This window comes from Lynx canadensis, chromosome A1 (assembly GCF_007474595.2).
Source record: "Lynx canadensis isolate LIC74 chromosome A1, mLynCan4.pri.v2, whole genome shotgun sequence".
NCBI classification, from domain to species: domain Eukaryota; kingdom Metazoa; phylum Chordata; class Mammalia; order Carnivora; family Felidae; genus Lynx; species Lynx canadensis.
This window is the reverse complement of record NC_044303.2, coordinates 136,091,075-136,114,562: the sequence shown is the minus strand read 5'-3', so window position 1 is coordinate 136,114,562 and position 23,488 is coordinate 136,091,075. Positions and strand designations below refer to the sequence as shown.

The 23,488-nt window shown below is 40.3% G+C and overlaps 1 protein-coding gene across 1 annotated transcript; it reads right to left on the bottom strand.

The window, feature by feature from the left end:
- Positions 1 to 2,668: 2,668 nt before the first annotated feature.
- On the bottom strand, positions 2,669 to 14,487 carry MRPS36 (mitochondrial ribosomal protein S36). Its single transcript, XM_030322335.1, has 4 exons — positions 14,368 to 14,487; positions 5,774 to 5,837; positions 3,510 to 3,697; positions 2,669 to 2,993 (listed from the first exon to the last, which is right to left on the bottom strand). The coding sequence occupies exons 1-4, from the start codon at positions 14,407 to 14,409 to the stop codon at positions 2,976 to 2,978; spliced, it is 312 nt and encodes a 103-aa protein (XP_030178195.1). The 5' UTR covers positions 14,410 to 14,487; the 3' UTR covers positions 2,669 to 2,975.
- Positions 14,488 to 23,488: the final 9,001 nt, after the last annotated feature.

Here is a 23,488-nt window from a genome sequence, read left to right as displayed (position 1 = left end):
CATTGTGTAACTATTACTGGTCTCCTTCCAGCTCTTTGTCACTTGGGTTTTTATTGAGCTCTGATATGTTCATAGGCAAACTTCTCATACATTACACAAACACACCATCTTTACCATTGTCTCTTAATTGTGTCAAGTCATACCTAATAATATATGGGAATCACAGAATTTAAAGTTCCCTCAAAGTTCCCTCACTTTAATAGTAATTTAACCTCACTTGTAGTAGCAATAAGCTAAGTAGTGAGCTAAATGTGATGATACACCTGTGAGGCTAGAGGCTCCGAAGTATATCATGGCATATGAATTGATGATCACATTATACTATGCTGTTGACAAGTTAATTCCTATCTGGGGACATTTTAAGTAGGGTAAAAAGGCAGTTGTTTAGGTCACATTCTGGGTTCATTAGGTCACTGTATGCATAAAATACCTTTTGTCATCTGTATAGCATTATACAGTTTAGAAAGCACTTGCACCCATTAGCAATAGCCAGCTTTCATGATGGCCCCAATGAATCTTCCATTCTGTATCAGTGCGCTTGTGCAGTCTCCTCTGACAGTGAAACAGGCTGTTCTGTGTGACCTGTAGAATATGACAGAAGTGAGTGTTGTAACTTTTCAGTCTGGATCATAAAAGGCATTGCTCTGCCTGCCTTGCAAGCATAGATCATTTGCTCTGGGGTAAGTCAGCCACCGTATCATGAATTCAATCAGGTAGCCCTGTGAAGAGGCCTATGTGGGGAAGAACTGGGGCCTCCCACCAACAGCCAGCATCAACTTGCCAGCCACGTGAATGAGCCACTGGAGGTAGATAATCTGGCTCCAGTCAAGCTTCCAGATAACCGCAGTCCTCACTGGCATCTGATTGCAGCCTCATGAGACACACTGAGCACGACTGCCAAACCAAACGGTCCAGAATTCCAGACCCAGAGGAACCATGAGCTATTAAGTGATTACTGTTGTTTTTAGCCACTACATTTTGGGTGTTTAGTCATTAAGTTTTCAATTGCTACAAAGTAATGCATAATACACTGTGTATTATCACACTGTATAGTATTGGAGAGGAAAACTGAAAAACACTAACAAATTCAGCAATTTGCTGATGGTTACACATTTTAAATGCTTCACTCTGAAATGAAAATACAGGCTATTTAAAGCTAAGCCAGAATTCTTTCTATACTATCCTTGTTGGGAACTCATCCTGTGACACCAACTCCCACTGAATATGCCTTTTTGCCATACTTGTGTTCACAGATTCTATAAAAGTGATCTATTTTTTCACTGCAACTTTCATGGTAGGATCTGTAGTAAGGTGAACTTCAGACAGTTCTAGCATGGGGTTCCTGACTGCTGGCCCACAGTAGTACACAAATCACTCTTCATTACTTGAACCCACTCTGTTTCTGAAAGCAAAAAAAAAAAATTGTCCTTGGCTTCCTTTTACTGAAATGAAAAAATTACAGAGAGAAAAAAGAGAATGGTGATATTTTTTAACAAAACTTTCCAAACAGGTTTAAAAAAAAAAATCATGAATCATGTTATGAATCACCAGAATAGCTTATTGCTACCACCAAATACCAGTCTCATATTTGATAATTGAGATGGGCAATATTTATATTAGGCCACAACCCTGGAATAGTAAAAAGAAAAAAAAAGAAAAAGAAAGAAAAAGTAAAGCTTAATTGGCAGGCAACTGAGCGATACTCAACAATTTGACTCGGTCTATTGCCCACTAGCTACCCTTACTATTAAGGATGACTTCTTTAAAGCATATTCTAGAAATCATTCAAGGTATGGAAGAAAATTTATTTAGCTTTGTGAGGCTTTAGTTTCACAATAATACATACCCTTGGCATTGTAAGACCTTATTAAAGTTTCATGAATTGCCTTAATAAGGTAAATATCTAGGTCGATTTTAAGAGGCTTTCAGACATTAAGTTTGAGAAAGTTAGTGGTTATCAGAATTTGCACACATGATGACAATCAAAACAGTAAAATAAATCAAAGAATAAGACTTTCGTAACACCCCTAATAACATAGTAAGTTGCAGTTTCTACTCAATGTTATGTTTCTATGTTATATTCATTTTCTTATGAATGTAGGTTACAAATAATGTTTTGTATTAACTCCCAGTTTTACTACCACAAAGTCACCTGTTTTACCTTGGCTGTATTTTTATTATTTAGTGTAGGGTATGGTTTTTAAACTAGTTATACTCCAGTAATTTTGTGAATGGAAAAATATAAAGAAAATTAACAACAAATAATGGAGTCATTCTTTCACTGATCCTCATCCAACTTCAGGAAAATCACTTCCCAAAAGCAGCAATTCTATCTGATAAATCTTTCCATGTCTTTAAAAGAAACTGAGGGGCGCCTGGGTGGCTCAGTAGGTTAAATTTCTGACTCTTGATTTCGACTCAGGTCATGATTTCATGGTCATGAGACTGAGCCCCACATCAGGCTCCACACTGAGCTTGGAGCCTGCTGAAGATTCTCTCCCTCTGCCACTCCCCCAGTTATATATGTGCTGGGGAGGGGAGGGGAGGGGAGGGGAGGGGAAGGGAGGGGAGGGAAGGGAAGGGAAGGGAAGGGGGGGAGGGAGGGAGGGAGGGAGGAAGGAAGGAAGGAAACTGAAACAAAAGTGAAATTATGGGAAACCTATGACAGTTTACTAATATTGTGTGCTTTTAATAGCTCAACACTGATAATACTTGATAATCAAGAGTAAATTAATAGGCTACATTTAAAAATGTATACTTTAATTAAGTATATAAACAAGTAGGTAAGCTTGTGGAGAAGCTGACCAACATACATATATTAGGAGATACAAGTGTCCATCTAAATTTTCTATTTCATTTTTTTTAACAGAATATTTATTCAAGTTGTTTAATGTAGCTTCTCATGTGCCACTTTGGAAGTCCTTTATTGTAAAGACTATTCCTTTGATGGCAAACAGCAGCCACACTGTCAGTGATTATTCCGGACCTCCACGCTGAAAAGGAAAAAATAAAGCAAAAAGATTAGGTTTAAATTTACAGAAGAAATCTTTTCATGGACATTATATAAATTTACACCATTTTAAGCAAATGATCATCAGGTGTTCAATAACAATTTCAGTTTTTCATTGCTCTTAGGCACTTGTATCAATGTTGTAAACAATTTCTGATCAGGAAGGAACTCAAGGTTGACCTTGATTGGTGATGCTCAAATTTCTTGGCCTCATAAGCCCTTCACATTGAAAAATTACCAAGGACTCTACTGAGCTTTTTTTCATGTGGTTATAGCTATTGCACTTAACATATTATACTTCTACATATATATTCCTTCAGGTACTTTTACTGAGGGCTTGTACATGGTTTATTTCTCATAACCCTGTCCTACCTGACTATCATGGTCTTAGCTATGGACCCACTGTGACAAGGAATGGAAAGAACAAGCATATGAAATTCCAAAAGCCAAAAATGTTCAGGTGTTTTGCACAGTACTATGATAAAGAGCGATGACATACTTGGATAAATTCCATTTCTTCTTGAGACACAAGCTTCCTTCTGTATTTCTGAGGTAATGTTTTTATTATTTCTGCAGTGTCTGGAGGACCCTGATGCATCAGCAAATCTGGTGATTTACTTCCCTTAGAATGCTGTGAAATTGAAGAAGAGTGAGATGGTAGTCCTGCTGATCTCAAAACTTCTGATACTGAAAAAAAATGTAATTAGAGAAATAAATTGCTCAGGTGTCTTAAAATACTATTTTGAATGATCTATTATTGAGTAATCAAGTCATTCTTCAAATGCTGGGTATAATTCTAAAATGTATTATTGAGTAGCTATAAATTGGGTAGCTATAAATAATTTCAAAAAGTTATTTTTAAAATAAGGAAGAAGCTTTAAGTTAATGAATTACTAAACTGAACAAGTTTATAAAATATTAAATTTCTAGGTAGTAGAGTATAACCCATATGAATAATCTACACACTTAAGTTTTGTCATATGGTGGTGTTTACAGGTAATATAATAGGGAATAAGAAAGTTGGTATATGAAGAGAAGTTTTCTCAATACCTTTATACTTCTTTATTCACCTATATATTTTTTAATGTTTATATATTTGGGGGGGGGTGTGCATGAGCAGGGGAGGGGCAGAGAGAGAGGGGACAGAGGATCTGAAGTGGGGTCTGAGCATAGCAGAGAGCCCGATGTGGGGCTCGAGATCATGAACTGTGAGATCATGACCTGAGCTAAAGTCAGACACGTAACTGACTGAGCCACTCAGGTGCCCCCTTTATCACCTATATCTTAATTCTTTAAGAGTTACAATAAGTTAGGGGCATCTGGGTGGCTCAGTCGGTTAAACCTACAAAATCGGCTCAGGTCATGATCCTACGGTTCATGGGTTCGAGCCCTGCATTGAGCTCTGTGCTGACAGCTAGGAGCCTGGAGCCTACTTTGATTCTTTGTCTCCTTCTCACTCTGCCCCTCCCCCACTCACACTGTCTCTCTCTCTCTCTCTCTCAAAAATGAATAAACATTAAAAAAAAAAGTTACAGTAAGTTAAATTAAAAATATCCCTATAAAACTTCTTCCACTCCTCCCTGAATTAAAGATTAAATATCTTATAATAAAAACAGGGACAATCATAATGATCAATGAGTAATGTATAGAATTGTTGAATATATTATACATTGTAAGTTAACTGTACTGGAATTAATTAAAAACAACAGAGACAGGATTTGCTAAAAGTGAGGGATAAGGGGAAAACAGGACTTGTTCAGAATCTTCAATTACTTTATAATCAATGATTACTCAGGTCTAAGGCAGTCTGTATCTACTGACTGAATGAATATATCAGTCAATGAAAGAAAAGGTTAGCTGGGAGAAAAATATAAGAATGGCTACTGTGCCTCACAACCTCTCCAATGTAAGCACGAGAGAATCTTTTAAATAAAGGACAGAAGAAAACAAAGAACAAAAATTTCCCTGTATAATCACAATATCATTAAAAATTCAGAGACAGGGGGCGCCTGGGTGGCGCAGTCGGTTAAGCGTCCGACTTCAGCCAGGTCACGATCTCGCGGTCCGGGAGTTCGAGCCCCGCGTCGGGCTCTGGGCTGATGGCTCGGAGCCTGGAGCCTGTTTCCGATTCTGTGTCTCCCTCTCTCTCTGCCCCTCCCCCGTTCATGCTCTGTCTCTCTCTGTCCCAAAAATAAAATTAAAAAAAAAAAAAAAAAATTCAGAGACAGGGGCGCCTGGGTGGCTCCATCGGTTAAGTGTCCGACTTTGGCGCAGGTCATGATCTCACGGTCTGTGAGTTCGAGCCCTGCGTCGGGATCTGTGCTGACAGCTCAGAGCCTGGAGTCTGCTTCGGATTCTGTGTCTCCCTCTCTCTCTGCCCCTCCCCTGTTCATGCTCTGTCTCTCTCTGTCTCAAAAATAAATAAACATAAAAAAAAAAAAAATTCAGAGACAGGGGTGCCTGGCTGGTTCAGTTGGTGTAGCACGCGACTCTTGATCTCAGGGTTGTGAATTCAAGCCCCACAGTGGCTGTAGAGATTACTTCAAAATAAACTCTTAAAAAAAGTTCAAAGACATGTTCTGTTGAGTCACTACCTTTTTAAATGGAGGTAATAAGTTAATTTCTGCATGTGCAACTTAAACTGTTTTGATCTAAGCTATAATGGTCTCCCTGATTTTAAAATGTGAAATAATGCCTATAATAGAATATTCACGTATAAATATATCTGTACCTAATTTTTAAAAAGTCTAAAACACAACTTACCATTGGGTTTAGGATTGTCTCTTCTGTCAGGGAACCTTATTAATGGAGTATGTGGCTTGACTACCTAAAGGAAAAATAAAATATATGGAAAAAAAAAAAAAGATGAAGCACTAAACTCATTAACTCTATAAAAAAAACAATGTACTGAACTTCATAGATACCTTTGTTAAAACAAAATAACTTAATATTTGACAGCAACTTGAATATTACTATTTTACTCTTCCCCAACTAGGAAAGCTGGTCTATGAACTTTTAATTTATCTTATCTACTCTTCATAATACCTTTGGACTTTACACATTAGAAGACATTTTACTATACTACCAACTGACCTCAAAACAACCCTATGAAAAAAGATGACACAGATTTTATGTTGTATGACATATATTACCCTGCTGCTGGGTAAGAATTAGAAGTCTCCTGATTTGTATTGAATGTTGTTTTCCTACCACGGCCAACTATCTAGCAGTGCAGAACAGGATAAAAAGCATATTGAAAATTAGCTAATTTAGGGTGACTAGGTGGCTCAGTCAGTTGAGCGTCCGACTCTTGATTTTGGCTCAGGTCACGATCTCACAGTTCATGGGATCGTGTGCAGACAGCCTGGAGCTTGCTTGGGATTCCCTCTCTCCCTCTCTCTCTACCCCTCCCCTGCTCATGAGCTAAGTAAATAAATAAACTTAAAAAAAACAAAGAAAGAAATAAAATTAGGTAATTTAAAAAAAGCTTTTTCCGACTATAAAGTAACACATGCTCTGTGTAAAAACTTTGGAAGAAATGGTGAAAAGCCACAAATAAGAAAACAGTCTATAATCCCCAAACCCACAAAAACCAGATTAAACATTTGTTGGCCCTTTTAGTCTTTTTTTAAACCTATAGAAACATGTATTTGCGAATATTATTTTTATTTATTCATTCATTTATTGTAATTTATTTTAACGTTTATTTTTTTTTTTGAGAGAGAGAGAGACATAGAGTGTGAGTGGGAGAGGGGCAGAGAGAGAGAGGGAGACAGAATATGAAGCAGGCTCCACCCACTGAGCTGTCAGCACAGAGCTCTACGTGGGGCTAGAACTCACAAACTGCATGATCATGACCCGAGACAAAGTCACACTGAACCACCCAGGCACCCCTTGATTTTAAAACAGATATTTGCACGGACTTCAAGCTGTATTCAAAGCTGTAATCATCAAGACAGTATAGTACTGGCACAAGAACAGACACTCAGATCACTGGAACAGAATAAAGAACCCAGAAATAGACCCACAAACGTATGGGCAACTAATCTTTGACAAAGCAGGAAAGAATATCCAATGGAATAAAAACAGTCTCTTCAGCAAGTGGTGCTGGGAAAACTGGACAGCGACATGCAGAAGAATGAACCTGGACCACTTTCTTACACCATACACAAAAATAAATTCAAAATGGATGAAAGACCTCAATGTAAGACAGGAAGCCATCAAAATCCTCAAGGAGAAAGCAGGCAAAAACCTCTTTGATCTTGGCCTCAGCAACTTCTTACTCACCATGTCACCGGAGGCAAGGGAAACAAAAGCAAAAATGAACTACTGGGACCTCATCAAAATAAAAAGCTTCTGCACAGAGAAGGAAACAATCAGCAAAACTAAAAGGCAAACGACAGAATGGAAGAAGATATTTGCAAATGATATATCAGATAAAGGGTTAGTATCCAAAATCTATAAAGAACTTATCAAACTCAACACCCAAAAAACAAATCATCCAGTGAAGAAATGCGCAAAAGACATGAAGAGACACTTCACCAGAGAAGACACCCAGATGGCCAACTGACACATGAAAAAACGCTCAACATCACTCATCATCAGGGAAATATAAATCAAAACAACGATGAGATACCACCTCACACCCGTCAGAAAGGCTAACGTTAACAACTCAGGCAACAACAGATGTTGGCGAGGATGTGGAGAGAGGATCTCTTTTGCACTGCTGGTGGGAATGCAAACTGGTGCAGCCACTCTGGAAAACAGTTTGGAGATTCCTTAGGGCTCCTGGGTGGCTCAGTCAGTTGAGCGTCTGACTTCGACTCAGGTCATGATCTCTCGGTCTGTGAGTTTGAGCCCTGTGTCGGGCTCTGTGCTGACAGCTCAGAGCCTGGAGTCTGCTTCGGATTCTATGTCTCCCTCCCTCTCTGCCCCTTCCCCACTCATGCTGTCTCTCTTTCTGTGTCAAAAATAAATAAGCATTAAAAAAAATTTTTTAAAGAAAATCCCATCTAAAAAAAAGAAAAAACAGGGGCGCCTGGGTGGCGCAGTCGGTTAAGCGTCCGACTTCAGCCAGGTCACGATCTCGCGGTCTGTGAGTTCGAGCCCCGCGTCGGGCTCTGGGCTGATGGCTCAGAGCCTGGAGCCTGTTTCCGATTCTGTGTCTCCCTCTCTCTCTGCCCCTCCCCTGTTCATGCTCTGTCTCTCTCTGTCCCAAAAATAGATAAACGTTGAAAAAAAAAATTTTTTTTTAAAAAATAAATAAAAAAAAGAAAAAACAGTATGGAAGTTCCTCAAAAAATTAAAAATAGAACTACCCTATGATCCAGCAACTGCACTAGTAAGCATTTATCCAAGGGATACAGGTATGCTGTTTCAAAGGGGCACATGTACCCCAATGTTTGTAGCGGCACTATCAACAATAGCCAAAGTATGGAAAGAGCCCAAATGTCCATCGATGAATGGGTAAAGAAGACGTGGTACATATACATACAACAGACTATTACTCGGCAATCAAAAAGAATGAGATCTCGCCATTTGCAACTACACGGATGAAACTAGAGGGCATTATGCTAAGCGAAATTAGTCAGAGAAAGACAAGTATCATATGACTTCATTAATATGAGGAATTTATGATACAAAACAGATGAACACAAGGGAAGGGAAGCAAAAATAATAAAAACAGGAAGGGGAATGAAACATAAGATACTCTTAAATATGGAGAACAAACAGAGGGTTACTGGAAGGGTTGTGGGAGGGGGGATGGGCTAAATGGGTAAGGAGCATTAAAGAATCTACCCCTGAGATCATTGTTGCACTATATGCTAACTAACTTGGGTGTAAATTTTAAAAATTAAATTAAATTAAATTAAATTAAATTAGATTAAATTAAATTAAATTAATAAAAAAACCCCCAGATATTTGCAGGGTATTGCTGTTTTACCCCTAGAATTCTAGATAATGCTGTAAAGGAACTTTCTGTTTTAAGTTTGTTTATTTTGAGAAAGAGAGAGTGCATGAGCATGGGAGGGACAGAGAGAATCCCAAGCAGGCCCTCCTGTGCTATCAGTGCACAGCCCGACGTGGGGCTCAATCTCACAAACAAGAGATCATGATCTGAGCCAAAATCAAAGTCAGATGCTTAACTGAGCCACTCAGGCACCCCTGCTAGAAAGAAACTTAAATGGACCTTTCAGCATGAAATTTTCTGTATATACAATGCTAAGACTCTAATGAACAGTACTATTTTCAACTAAAGTAATCTAGAAGTTGCTCTGTAACTAGTGATACTGAGCTGTATGTTTATCTCCAAAATATTTGTATATATGTACTATATAATAGATTTAAAAAATTTTTTTTAATGTTTGTTTATTTTTTAGAGAGAGACAGAGTGAGAGCAGGGGAGGGGCAAAGAGACAGGGAGACAAAGAAGCTGAAGCAGGCTCCAGGCTCTGAGCTGTCAGCACAGAGCCTGACACGGGGGTTGAACTCACGAACTGTGAGATCATGACCTGAGCCAAAGTAGGACACCCAACCAACTGAGCCATCCAGGCACCCCACTACTTAATATACATTTCATATGAATACGGAAATAAATAGGCTTCTTGGGACTGGCCTGAAAACCCCACTATAATTGTGCTCCTGTGAGAAAATGCTGGAATAGAGTTGTCTCCCTCAGCATAAGTTCACAGTCAAGTCTAATGGTAAAAAACAAAACTCTAATGTCACACTGTGTGTCAATCTGTGAGACTGAGCCCCATGTCCGGCTCCATGCTGGGCAAGAAGACTGCTTAGGATTCTCCCTCTCTCTCTTCTCTGCTCATACACATTCTCTCTCTCAAAACAAAACAAAAACGAAACCCAATTCTCCCTCTAGTAACTATTTCTTCCTTTTCATATCCAATCTTCTTCAAAGAATATTCTATCCATACGCTATCAACACCCCATTTAAAAGCTTTAAAAATGTTCAACAGCTTTCAGGATAAACTTCAAGCTCATATTTGGCATTCACTAGGCCCATCCTGATCTGCCTCTCCCTCCCTCTCCAGCCTCACTTCTCACCTCTGTCTTCTGCATCTTTTACTCCAGGTATTCTGAAATACTTTTCTTTTCTTTTTTTTTTTTTTTTTTTAATTTTTTTTTTTCAACGTTTATTTATTTTTGGGACAGAGAGAGACAGAGCATGAACGGGGGAGGGGCAGAGAGAGAGGGAGACACAGAATCGGAAACAGGCTCCAGGCTCTGAGCCATCAGCCCAGAGCCCGACGCGGGGCTCGAACTCACGGACCGCGAGATCGTGACCCGGCTGAAGTCGGACGCTTAACCGACTGCGCCACCCAGGCGCCCCTGAAATACTTTTCTGTTCCTAGATCAATGAGCCAATGATTAGAGGACAGCTAATCTCCTGCAAAAGGCAGAGTCAGAGAACTAGCACTTCTGCAGTACTGCCAGGTATGCAGTAAATGTTGAGGAAACATTTGCCAAGTGTGAACAGAGACCATTTGTAAGACAGGACTAACTGTATAGGTATGTGAGTATGTATACACACACTTAAACAATGATATGTACACAAGAGAGAAAAATCCATTTCAACAACGCTTACGCACACTTAAAAATATGACATAATATGCCCTTAGAGATTAAATTGCCAGACTGGTGTCCTCTTTGTTTTTTTTTTTAAGTTTCTTTGTTAATTTTGAGACAGAGCACATGCGTATGAGAAAGCAGGGGAGCAGCAGAGAGAGGGAGAGAGAGAATCCCAAGCAATCTACTCAATGTGGACACAGAGCCAGACTTGGGGCTCAAACCCATGAACTGCAAGATCACAACCTGAATTGAAATCAAGAACTGGATGCTTAACTGACTGAGCTGCTAGATGTCACTGGTGTCCCCTTTTTCAAAGGCATTTTCCTAAATATATGAGTAGAGCCAGTACTGTAATAAACCCTAATAAACAAAAAATGAAATAAACCCTGATAAACACATTACACAATTTCAACAGCAACAGAGACAATCTTAATTCATCACCCCTTCCTCCATTAAACAAATCCCAACCCTCTCCTCTAACCTGTTAATACCTTCCATATGTATCACTAACATAAAAAGATTTTTGTCAAACCATAATCTCTACACATTTTACCACAATAAATTAAAAATAATTCTTTAATATCATCTAATTCTTAACTTATGCTCAAATTTTCCTTTCTCAAAATCTGCTTATTTATTTTAAATTAAAAAAAAAATTTTTTTTAAGTAGGCTTCATGCTCAGTGCAGAGCCTGAACCCATGACCCTGAGATCAACACTTGAGCTGAGATCAAGAACTGGACGTTTAACTGACTGAGCCACCCAGACACCTCAATATTTACCTAAAAAAAATTTTTTTTTAATGTTTATTCATTTGTGAAAGAGAGAGAGACAGAGACAGAGCGTGAATTGGAGAGGGAGAGAGGGAGACACAGAATCTGAAGCAGGCTCCAGGCTCAGCTGTCAGCACAGAGACGTGGGGTTCAAACTCATGAACCATGAGATCATGACCTGAGCCAAAGCTGGACGCTCAAATGACTGAGCCACGGAGGCGCCCCAAAATTTGCTTTTGAATTCTAAATGTAGGGACATGTGGATGGCTCAATTGGTTAAGTGTCTGACTTTGGCTCCAGTCATGATCTCACGCTTTGAGAGTTCGAGCCCCACATCAGGCTCTCTGCTGTCAGCACAGAACCACTTCAGATCCTGTCTCCCTCTCTCTGCCCCTGCCCCACTCACTTTTCCTCTCTCTCTCAAAAATAAACAAACATTAAAAAAATTTTTAGATTCTAAATGTAAACACAAAGAAGCAATTCCTTTTTTTTAAATGTTTATTTTGAGGGAGAGAGAGAGGGTGTGCAGGTGCTTGCACAGGTGTGCGTGCAGAAGACAGGCGGAGAGAGAGGGAGATAAAGGATCCAAAGCAGGTTCTACACTGTCAGTGAGTCTGATGTGAGGCTCAGACTTACGAACCTTGAGACCACGACCTGAGCCAAAGTCGGCACTTAACCAACTGGGCCACCCAGGCACCCCCAAAGAAGCAATTCTACCTGTGTATCAGTTGGGTAACATAACTAAGGGGGGAAAAAAGGAACTAATCCAAATAACTTTCATAGTACTTATACTCTGTACTTTCATCTAAAGGCAATGATAATAATAAATACAGTACTAAGAAAACTTGAACTTTTTACTTAATATGTTGGTGTTGGTAGCTGTATAAATATAGCAATTTTGAAACCATTTTGAATCTATAGTAGGACTCAGCAAATGAGTACATATATTTACAGCGATGTTTGGAGGAACCAGGGATTTGCCTGTGAGAGAAAGTTTGACTGAGCCACCCAGGCGCCCCTATAACTTATTCTACTAAAATTGTTTCTGAATACCTTATAGTCGAGGCAAATTTCTCTACTTAATATTGACACCATGCCTTATGAATTCCCATCAGTTTGTGCCAATTTGTTGAAATACTACTCTTTAAGGTATGAATTAAGAGCCAAATTCTAAGTTCTATGGAGGCACCATGTCTGGCTTGTTGGTGCTATAGTCTCAGCACTGAGTACAGACGTGACACAGAAGTACTCAATAAATTTTGCTAAGGTTATATGTAATTATTGCATAATGTTAGCAAAAACCACTTTGTATTATGAATATGAGTACAAGTCTTTGCAGCTCTGTTAGAGGAAGACAGACCATTCCTTACTGTGCATCTCACAGTATCTTTTCTTCTTCCTTATCAGTAGTTAGTAGCTCATTACTGTGTACTATTCCATTTTAATAAATCTACCACAATCTGTTTATCCTCCTAATGGACATTTGGATTTTTTCTGGTTTGGGGGTCATTATGGCATAAAGTGGCTACAGACATTTTTATCTAAGTCTCTTTGTAGGTATACGCACTCATTTCTCTTGGGTATAAACCTGTAAGTAAAACTGCATCATAGGGAAGCTATATTTAATTACTGGAGACTAACAAAAGTTTTCCAGAGTGGCTATTCCATTTATACCCCTAACAACAATGGATGAGGGTTTCAGATGCTTCACACTGTCATCAGTACTTTTGGTACTGACAGTTTTTAAACTTTGAATAATTTTGGTAGGTGTAGTAGTACTTCTTGGTTTTAATTTGTATTTTCCTGGTAAGCAATGAAGTTCAACATCTTTTCACAGACTTGTGTATCTTCTTTTGTGCCATTTCAACTTTTTAACCCATTTTAAAATTGAGCTATGTATTATGAACATGTATGGTTATACATTACGGATACCAACCAGTCCTTTGTCCAATGTTCTCCTAATCCTCATATTATCTTTAATTAGTTAATGCTTAATATCTACCTACTGAATGAGTAATAGAATCATTATGCAATGGGACCAAAGGCTAGGATCTAAGATTATCTGACTGAAACAACTTTAAGAAAAGGTCTTTTTAAGACATGTATTTGTACAAAGGAAAATGCACTTCTTATATCGAAGTAAAAAACCATACAGTACACTTCCAGAATTTAAAAGAGATTGTGTAAAACAGCCACAAAAGTGGAGGTTGTGTCCCTTTATATACCAACTTTACCTGTCCTATTTAAGTTAGCGATCACAACTGAAGAAGCAAATACAAAAGCTACCAGGAGTTAATTATTGATGTGTGGATTAACAAATTTCCTCTGGCTACCAATACAAACTCAGGGCAAAACAAAAACAAAAACAAAAAACTTGGGTAACAACAAAACATGTATTACAAACAAACTTAAATAATATATATTTCCCCCCTCCAATTGTCCCCATCCAGCCTGTAACCAGACGCTCGGATTGGTAAGGGAGAATAGGCCTGAGGTGAGGACTCCGCCCGCGGGGCCAGTTCTCTGGCCATTCCCAAGACCTTGAAGGGACACCGGGTCAGATGCACGGTTCGCTTCCTTCCACGCGCCGTTACCGCCTTCCTTCCGATTGGTTGATGCGGGACACCGCAGACAATACTAGACGCCGATTGGCCGAGACTATTGCCAGGGCAGCCTAGCCCGCAGACGCCTCTAAGAGGGCTACTGAGGTCCTGGCAGGATACAGTCCAGGGACCGCGCAGCAGCTCTTTGCCTACGTGCTCATACACAGCACTCCCGCGGCCTGGCTCGAACCCTCGGCTTTGGTCTCCGGCTCATTGCCCGACTCATTGGGTTCTAGGTCCAATTTTCACACATATCCTCGGGCGGTGCCGCTGGCCCTACCCAGGGCCGCGGTCACCGCGCAGCCTCCGCCACCGCCTTTTCTTCCCAGCGCCTTTGCTATAATCAGCACCATCCCTACCGCCCACGGTGGGGAAAAGTGACCAAATTTCCTTACCTGAACGACCCTGCTGGCAGACGCCATCTTGCTGCCCATCATGACCCCGAGATGGGGCAGCTTCCGGGGCGCTTGCTAGCCGCAGAGATAACAGGAGACCTGGGCAGCTGGGGGGCGGGGCCTGCCTGTGGCGTCATGGAGGAGGGGCGAGCGTGCGCTCGCGCCGGATCCTCCTCCACTGCGTAGCCAGCCCACGCTGGGCGCCGACCCGCCCCGCCTCAATTCACGCCTAGGAACTGCCCCACGTGCTTTCCATTGTTTTGTTTTGCCCGCGAAGGTTTGTGATGTTGGGTTTGTTTTGCTCATCGGGTTATGAGTAAACTAGGGCCATTTCCTTTCCAGATAGCCAGTTTCTATTTTAAGTAGACTCCAAAATTTAGTCTGAAACCAAATAGGTAATACAAAGTCATGTGGCATCCTAAAACTAACGAGTTCGTTAAACATAGGAGTTAGTGGCAAGCTCAGAAAGACTAGGCATTTCGAGGTCTATACAAGGCTACCTCTTACTCTCTGCCTTACTGGCGTTACTTGATACGGTCTTGTTTTCTCTGCCATTAGTCCTGATATTAAACTGCTGCCTGATTCCAGTATGAGAACTCAAAAGTTCATTTTTCTTTTTTAATTGTTTTTTTTATTTTTCAGAGAGAGAGAGAAAGAGTGTGAGCAGGGGAGGGGCAGAGAGAGAGGGAGACAGACTCCAAAACAGCTCCAGGTTCTGAGCTGCCAGCACAGATCCCCACCAGCCGTGGAGGGGTGGGCTTGAACCCACCAGCAGTGATACCATGACCTGAGCTAGGTTGGCAGCTTCTGAATCTGGGAAGAGTTTTAAAAATACTTTACGAAGCGCCAAAATGGCCCTTCTAATAAAATTTAAACTATGCTGAAACACTAGTTTCACCCATCCAACTGGCCAACATACATAATTTGGGTAACACGTTCTGGGGCGGCTGTAGGGAAAGAGGCACTCACACACATCATTGGTGGGAGCAAAAGATGGTATTTGAAAACTTACATACTGAATGACTCCAACTATATGACATTTTGGAAAAGGCAAAATTATGGAGACAGTAGCAGGATAATTGATTGCCAGGGACAAATAGGCAGAGTACAATGGTTTTTAGGACAGTGAAACTCTTCTATGATACCGTAATGTAAGTATGTGTCATTATACATGTTAAAATCCATACAATGCACCACCTTTGAGGGATAATGACATGTTAATATAGGTTCAGTTGTAACAAACATACCAGGCTAGAAGGAATGGTGTTAGTGGGTAAGGCTGTGAATGTGTAGGAGCAGTAAGTATATAGGAACTCTACTTTCTCTCAGTTTTGCAGTGAACCTAAATCCAATAAAAATAAAAATAAAGCCTAGGCCAAAAAATTTTTGTTTTGGGGCACCTGGGTGGCTCAGTTGGTTACGCATCCATGTCTTGACTTTGGCTCAGGTCATGATCTCATGGTTTGTGAGATGGAGCCCTACATCAGGGTCTGCACTGACAGTGCGGAGCCTGCTTGGGATTCTCTCCCTCTCTCTCAAAACAAATAAACTTTATTTTAAAAAATTGTTTTAAGTCACCACTGATGAAACCAGATAATGTGTTCTTAAAGCTCAAAAGTGGTGACTATAGTAGGTAATACTGTATTGTGTAACTGAAATTTGCTAAGTAGAACTTCAAATGTTCTCACCAAAAAAAAAAAAAAAAAAAAGAAGGTAAATATGTGGGGTAATGTGTTAACTCAACTGGGGGAATCTCTTCACGATGTATATCAAATCATGTTGTACACTTTAACTATCTTACAACTTTGTCAATGACCTCAATACAGGTAGAAAGCTCAAAAGCAGCAGAAGCTTAGATTTCTAGTACAGAGAGAGAAAAAGCAAGTTTCTATGTAAGTATCTACATCAGATTCTCATTCTGAAGTCATTTAAAAGACACAGACTTTCTGGGTTACTTTTATAAATAAACATTTTTCATTTTCCTTTATGACTGTGTTTAAGAAATGAATATGGACAAAGAAGTGCCATGATTTAGAGCCTTTATTAAAAAATAAACTTTCCAGGGGCTCCTGGGTGGCTCTGTCAGTTAAGCATCGACTTCAGCTCAGGTCATTATCTCATGGTTTGTGGGTCCAAACCCCGCAATGGGCTCTGTGCTGACAGTTTGGGGCCTGGAGTCTGCTTCGGATTGTGTCTCCCTCTCTGCCCCTCCCTGCTCATGCTCTCTAAATGAATAAATAAGTAAATAAATAAATATAAACATTAAAAATTTTTATTTAAAAAAAGTTTTAAAAATAAACTTTCCAGGGCACCTGGGTAGCTCAGTTGGTTGGGCATCCAACTTTGGCCGAGGTTGTGGTCTCATGGCTCAGGGGTTCAAGCCCTGCGTCAGGCTCTGCACTAACAGCTCCGAGTCTGGAGTCTCCTTTGGATTCTATGTCTCCCTCCCTCTCTACTCCTCCCCCACTTGTGGTCTCTCTCAGAAATAAACATTAAAAAAATAAACTTTCCAACTCCTCACATACACAACAGTTTCCTGGGAATACTTGGTGACAAATTCAGAAAATGTCAAATGCAGTGCAAATTAATGGTCACATTGGTATGGATTTTGTTTGGGGGAGTCAGGAAAATAATGACTTTTCTCTAATGTGGGCTCATTTATTTATTTATATTATTTTTTTAATGTTTGTTGATTTTTGGGAGAGAGACAGAGTGCAAGCGGGGGAGGGGCAGAGAGAGAGAGAGACATAGAATTTAGGGGCGCCTGGGTGGCGCAGTCGGTTAAGCGTCCGACTTCGGCCAGGTCACGATCTCGCGGTCCGTGAGTTCGAGCCCCGCGTCGGGCTCTGTGCTGACGGCTCAGAGCCTGGAGCCTGTTTCCGATTCTGTGTCTCCCTCTCTCTCTGCCCCTCCCCTGTTCATGCTCTGTCTCTCTCTGACTCAAAAATAAATAAACGTTAAAAAAATTTTTTTTTAAATAAAAAAATAAAAAAAAGAATTCAAAGCAGGAGGTGGGGCTCGAACCCCAGGAAACATGAGATCCTGACCTGAGCTGAAGTTGAACACTTAACTGACTGAGCCACCCAGGCGCCCCCTACTGTGGATTCATTTCTAAGTGTTGACATTCATACTCCTTCACAGAATTCTCATCCAGCTCCCTTCTGGATTAATTCTAGGATGAAGATGATAAAAGTAGTTAAAGTGAAGGGAGCAAATTGCCTTAACCCCCAAATCCTGTCTTCTCTTCCTACTGCTGCTCGGTTTCTATCAGCCACCATCAGATCTGTAATCAGATCATTTGATTACTTACCCCATTCAGACTCTCTGATTTTTGTCTACACCCTCAATTCTATTATTTGACTATTTTCATGGACTCGGAGCACACCAACTGATTCTACTTCTTGTATTATGTATTCTTCTTCCTTTTTTTTTTTTTTTATGTTTATTTATCTTGAGGGAGAGAGAGAGAGAGCAGGGGAGGAGCAGAGAGAGAGAGGGAGACAGAGAATCCCAAGCAGGCCCCATGGCCTGCATGTGGAGCCAACACAGGGCTCAACCTCATGACTGCAAGATCACTACCTCAGCTGATATCAAGAGTTGGATGCTCAACTGACTGAACCATCCAGGTCTCCCTTGTATTATGTATGTTCTTAACGTTACTATCTCTGGGCCTTTGACTCCTTTCTTGTACGGTATACCCTGTTCCTGATATTGGCTGTAGATCTCTTAGGCAAAACCATGAATAACAGCCTTCTGATGTAATGCAATATGAAGTACCTAGTCACAACTGTAATTTTTCTTGATAAAAAAGTTTGAGGGACGCCTGGGTGGCTCAGTTGGTTAAGCATCCAACTTCAGCTCAGGTCATGATCTCATGGTCTGTGAGTTTGAGCCCCGCGTTGGGCTCTGTGCTGACAGCTCAGAGCCTGGAGCCTGCTTCAGATTCTGTGTCTTCCTCTCTCTCTGCCCCTCCTCTGCTCATGCTCTGTCTCTGTCTCAAAAATAAATAAAAACATTAAAATTTTTTTAAAAAAAGTTTGAAACTACAAAAAAAATTGAAACTACATTTAGTAAAGCAGATCTAAGTTTTAGTTTAAAGGAATACAGAGGTCAAACAAGCTACATAAACTACTCGGAAGCAATCAGACAAATCATAATAGAAAATGGTCTGCAGGTCAACAGGTTTCTTTAAGTCAGTCGACTGTAAGAAAAATAGGGTGCCAGACATATAATCTCTTGCAGCTACTCAGTTCAATTATTAAGCCAGTGTAGAGGGAAAACAACCAGAGATAATATGTAAATCTATGGGCATAGCTTTGTTCCAATAAAACTTTATTTACAAAAACAGGCAGCTGGTAAGCCACAGTTTGCTCATCTTTAACACGGATCAACCAACCAACCAAAACAACTATGACCACCACCAACCACATTTAAAATCTACATTAACAAAAGCACTGGGTACCTGGGTGGCTCAGTCGGTTAAGAGTCTGACTTCGGTTCAGGTCATGATCTAACACTTTGTTTTTGTTTTTTTTTTTTTCAACATTTATTTTTGGGACAGAGAGAGACAGAGCATGAACAGGGGAGGGGCAGAGAGAGAGGGAGACACAGAATCGGAAACAGGCTCCAGGCTCTGAGCCATCAGCCCAGAGCCTGACGCGGGGCTCGAACTCCCGGACCGCGAGATCGTGACCTGGCTGAAGTCGGACGCTTAACCGACTGTGCCACCCAGGCGCCCCATGATCTAACACTTTGTGAGTACGAGCCCCCATTGGGCTCTGCTTAGACAGTGCAGAGCCTCCTTGGGACTCTCTGTCTCTCCCTCTCTCTGCTCCTACCCAACTTGCTCTCTCTCTAAAAATAAACAAACTTAAAAAAAAACAAACAAAACCACTGGTCCAAATTTAAAGACTGACAGATGTAAAAGTAAAATATTTGAATCCCCAACTGAGAAAGCTGTTCAGGACACTCTTTAATGCCCTCTTCAGATATGGCCAATGTTAGTAATGCAAAGGGAGAACATAGCAAAGGGCAGAGTCAAGAAAGGAACTTCTTCCAGTGAGCAGCACAAAAGCCTAATCAAAACATGTTCCCTCTCCTTAGGAAGGAGCACCTCCTATCATTTGCCAAGCAGGATTTCAGAATTGCCAACCTTGTCCACTATTGTTTGCTGACTGTGCAAAACAAAAGAATTTGTCTTTTCAGTTTATAGATCTCCAGATCATGAAAAGTCACATCTGGACCTGATGGGAAAGACTATCAAGAGATCCTGAACTTGGAAACTGTTATGACTGGATGACACTATTAACTTTATTTCCTTGGGCAATGTTGTGCCTTTTACATGCACAAGGAAAGTTAATATTTAAGACCAAGATGGCAGACTGTGGTAGACTGTACTCTTTCCAGCAGATACCCATTTTCTACCCCCAGCTCTGAAACCTAGCACTCCCTTGCTGTGGGAGTATACTTTCCTGTCTCAGTGATGTCTGGCATGGTGAAGAGAGCCTTGGTGGAAATACCGTACACTTCTAAGTAGAAACTTTAAATGTGCTTCTGGAATTTTGCTTGGCCACATAAACCATGGAATGTTTCATATAGTGAATGCTCCTCATGTCATCTAGCGATCAGACTATGGACCTAAGAGCGTTATCAATGTTTGTTACAATTCAGCACTTCAGGAAAAACTGACTAATGAAATTTCTCTCTCAGAGTTGGACTTTGGAAGGGAACACGCAGGATAATAAAATCCCAGGAAAATACAGAAAGTTTTTCAGATGATGATAAGTCTTTGTTTCAGGAAGGCATTTTCCAGAATAATGCTTTTCCATAAGAAAAATACAACTTGAGCCAAAATCATCACTTAGCCAACTAAGCCACCCAGGTGCCCCTCAATTGGAGTTTTCAAAAAATGGAATGGGGGTCACCTGGGTAGCTCAGTGGCTTGAGAGTCTGATTCTTGATTTCAGCCTGGGCCATGATCTTGTGGTTTGTGAGTTCCAGCCCTACATCAGGCTCCATGCTGACATTGCAGAGCTTGCTTGGATTCTCTTTCTCTCTGCCCCTCCCCCCACTCTTCCAAAAAAACCAAAAGGAATGAGATGTTATACAAGAGGCCAAGTTCTATTTTTTAGAAGTTTATTTACATGTTTTTTAGTAATCTTTACAACTAATGTGGGGCTTTAACTCATGACCCCAAGACCAAGAGCTGCATGCTCTACTAAGAGCCAGCCAGGTGCCCCAGCAAGTTTTATTTTTTAATAATACAAAGTAACATTTGCTCTTTTTATTATTTAACTTATAAAAGTAATGCATGATATAGAAATACAAAATTTAAAAAGGCACAATTGGGGGATACCTGGGTGGCTCTGTCAGTTGAGCGTTCAACTTTGACCTAGGTCATGATCTCATGGCTCGTGAATTCGAGCCCCACGTTGGAATCTGTGCTGACAGCTCAGAGCCTGGAACCTTCTTCAGATTCTGTGTCTCTCTCTCTCTCTCTGCCCCACCCCCACTCATTCTCTCTCTCTCATAAATAAACATTAAAACAAAACAAAACAAAACAAAGAGTCACACTTGGGGCTCCCAGGTGGCTCAGTAGTTTGAGCATCTGATTTTGGCTCACGTCATGATCTCACCATTTGTAGAATCAAGTCCCATGTCAGGCTCCATGCTGATACCGAGGAACCTGCTTAGGATTCTCTGTCTCCCTCTCTTTCTCTGCCCCTCCCCTGCTTGCTTCTCTCTCAAAATAAATAAATGAACAGTTTTATTTTTGTTTTGTTTTGTTTTATAAAAAGTCACAATTACTCTACAACAACCACAACAGTTACACTCTGGATATTTTTTTGTTTTATTTTTCAAGGTTGAGGTGCTTTATTTGCATCTCTATTTAAAGATGTTGATGGGGTGTCGGGGACTTGGGGAGATGTTGGTCACAGGGCACAAACATGCAGTTAGAAGATGGGTAAGTTTTTGGAAATCTGACGCACAGCATTAGTGGGTGGTTATAGTGGTTACAATTAACAATACTCTATTATATACTTCAAAGTTGCTAAGAGACTAGATCTTAAATGTTCTCACCACAGAAAAAAGAAATAATTATGTAACATGATGAAGATGTTAGCTAATGCCATGGTGGTCAAATCAGCCCCCTGTACACCTTCAACTTACACAATGTTTTGTCAATTTTATCTGTGTATTAAAAAAAGGAGAGAGAGAAAAAAGAATCTGTGGGGAGATAAATATAAAATGAGATTTATCTGAATAAAATACAACTTAGAGTTGGAAAAAAACCCAAGAAGTGGATATCATTTTCTAATATTTCTAATATTTTAGTTGACTGACAGATGCACAGAAGTATTCCAAATGATGGTGGTCGGGAGGATGGGCTAAATGGGTGATAAGTATTAAAGTGGACACTTGTGATGAACATTGGATGTTGTATGTAAATGATAAATCACTAAATTTTACTCCTGAAATTAATATTACACTGTGTGTTAACAAACTAGAATTTAAATAAAAACTTGAAACTACAGAAAGAAAGAAAGAAAGAAAGAAAGAAAGAAAGAAAGAAAGAAAGAAAGAAAGAAAAAAGAAAGAAAAAGAAATTCCAAATGACAGTTGGGATTGCCAGGAATGTTGTAAAAAATGTCTACATTCAGTGGAAAGCTAGATTAGATGTCTTTTGGCAGGGAACTTTGCAAGACTAAAATCTTCAGATTCTGGCACAAAAACAGACACACAGACCAATGGAATAGAATAGAAACCCCAGAACTAGACCCACAAACGTATGGCCAACTCATCTTTGACAAAGCAGGAAAGAACATCCAATGGAAAAAAGACAGCCTCTTTAACAAATGGTGCTGGGAGAACTGGACAGCAACATGCAGAAGGTTGAAACTAGACCACTTTCTCACACCATTTACAAAAATAAACTCAAAATGGATAAAGGACCTAAATGTGAGACAGGAAACCATCAGAACCTTAGAGGAGAAAGCAGGAAAAGACCTCTCTGACCTCAGCCGTAGCAATCTCTTACTCGACACATCCCCAAAGGCAAGGGAATTAAAAGCAAAAGTAAATTACTGGGACCTTATGAAGATAAAAAGCTTCTGCACAGCAAAGGAAACAACCAACAAAACTAAAAGGCAACCAACGGAATGGGAAAAGATATTTGCAAATGACCTATCGGACAAAGGGCTAGTATCTAAAATCTACAAAGAGCTCACCAAACTCCACACCCGAAAAACAAATAACCCAGTGAAGAAATGGGCAGAAAACATGAATAGACACTTCTCTAAAGAAGACATCCAGATGGCCAACAGGCACATGAAAAGATGTTCAGCGTCGCTCCTTATCAGGGAAATACAAATCAAAACCACACTCAGGTATCACCTCACGCCAGTCAGAGTGGCCAAAATGAACAAATCAGGAGACTACAGATGCTGGAGAGGATGTGGAGAAACGGGAACCCTCTTGCACTGTTGGTGGGAATGCAAATTGGTGCAGCCGCTCTGGAAAGCAGTGTGGAGGTTCCTCAGAAAATTAAAAATAGACCTACCCTATGACCCAGCAATAGCACTGCTAGGAATTTACCCAAGGGATACAGGAGTACTGATGCATAGGGGCACTTGTACCCCAATGTTCATAGCAGCACTCTCAACAATAGCCAAATTATGGAAAAAGCCTAAATGTCCATCAACTGATGAATGGATAAAGAAATTGTGGTATATATACACAATGGAATACTACGTGGCAATGAGAAAAAATGAAATATGGCCTTTTGTAGCAACGTGGATGGAACTGGAGAGTGTGATGCTAAGTGAAATAAGCCATACAGAGAAAGACAGATACCATATGGTTTCACTCTTATGTGGATCCTGAGAAACTTAACAGGAACCCATGGGGGAGGGGAAGGGAAAAAAAAAAAAAAAAAGAGGTTAGAGTGGGAGAGAGCCAAAGCATAAGAGACTGTTAAAAACTGAGAACAAACTGAGGGTTGATGGGGGGTGGGAGGGAGGGGAGGGTGGGTGATGGGTATTGAGGAGGGCACCTTTTGGGATGAGCACTGGGTGTTGTATGGAAACCAATTTGTCAATAAATTTCATATATATAAAAAAAA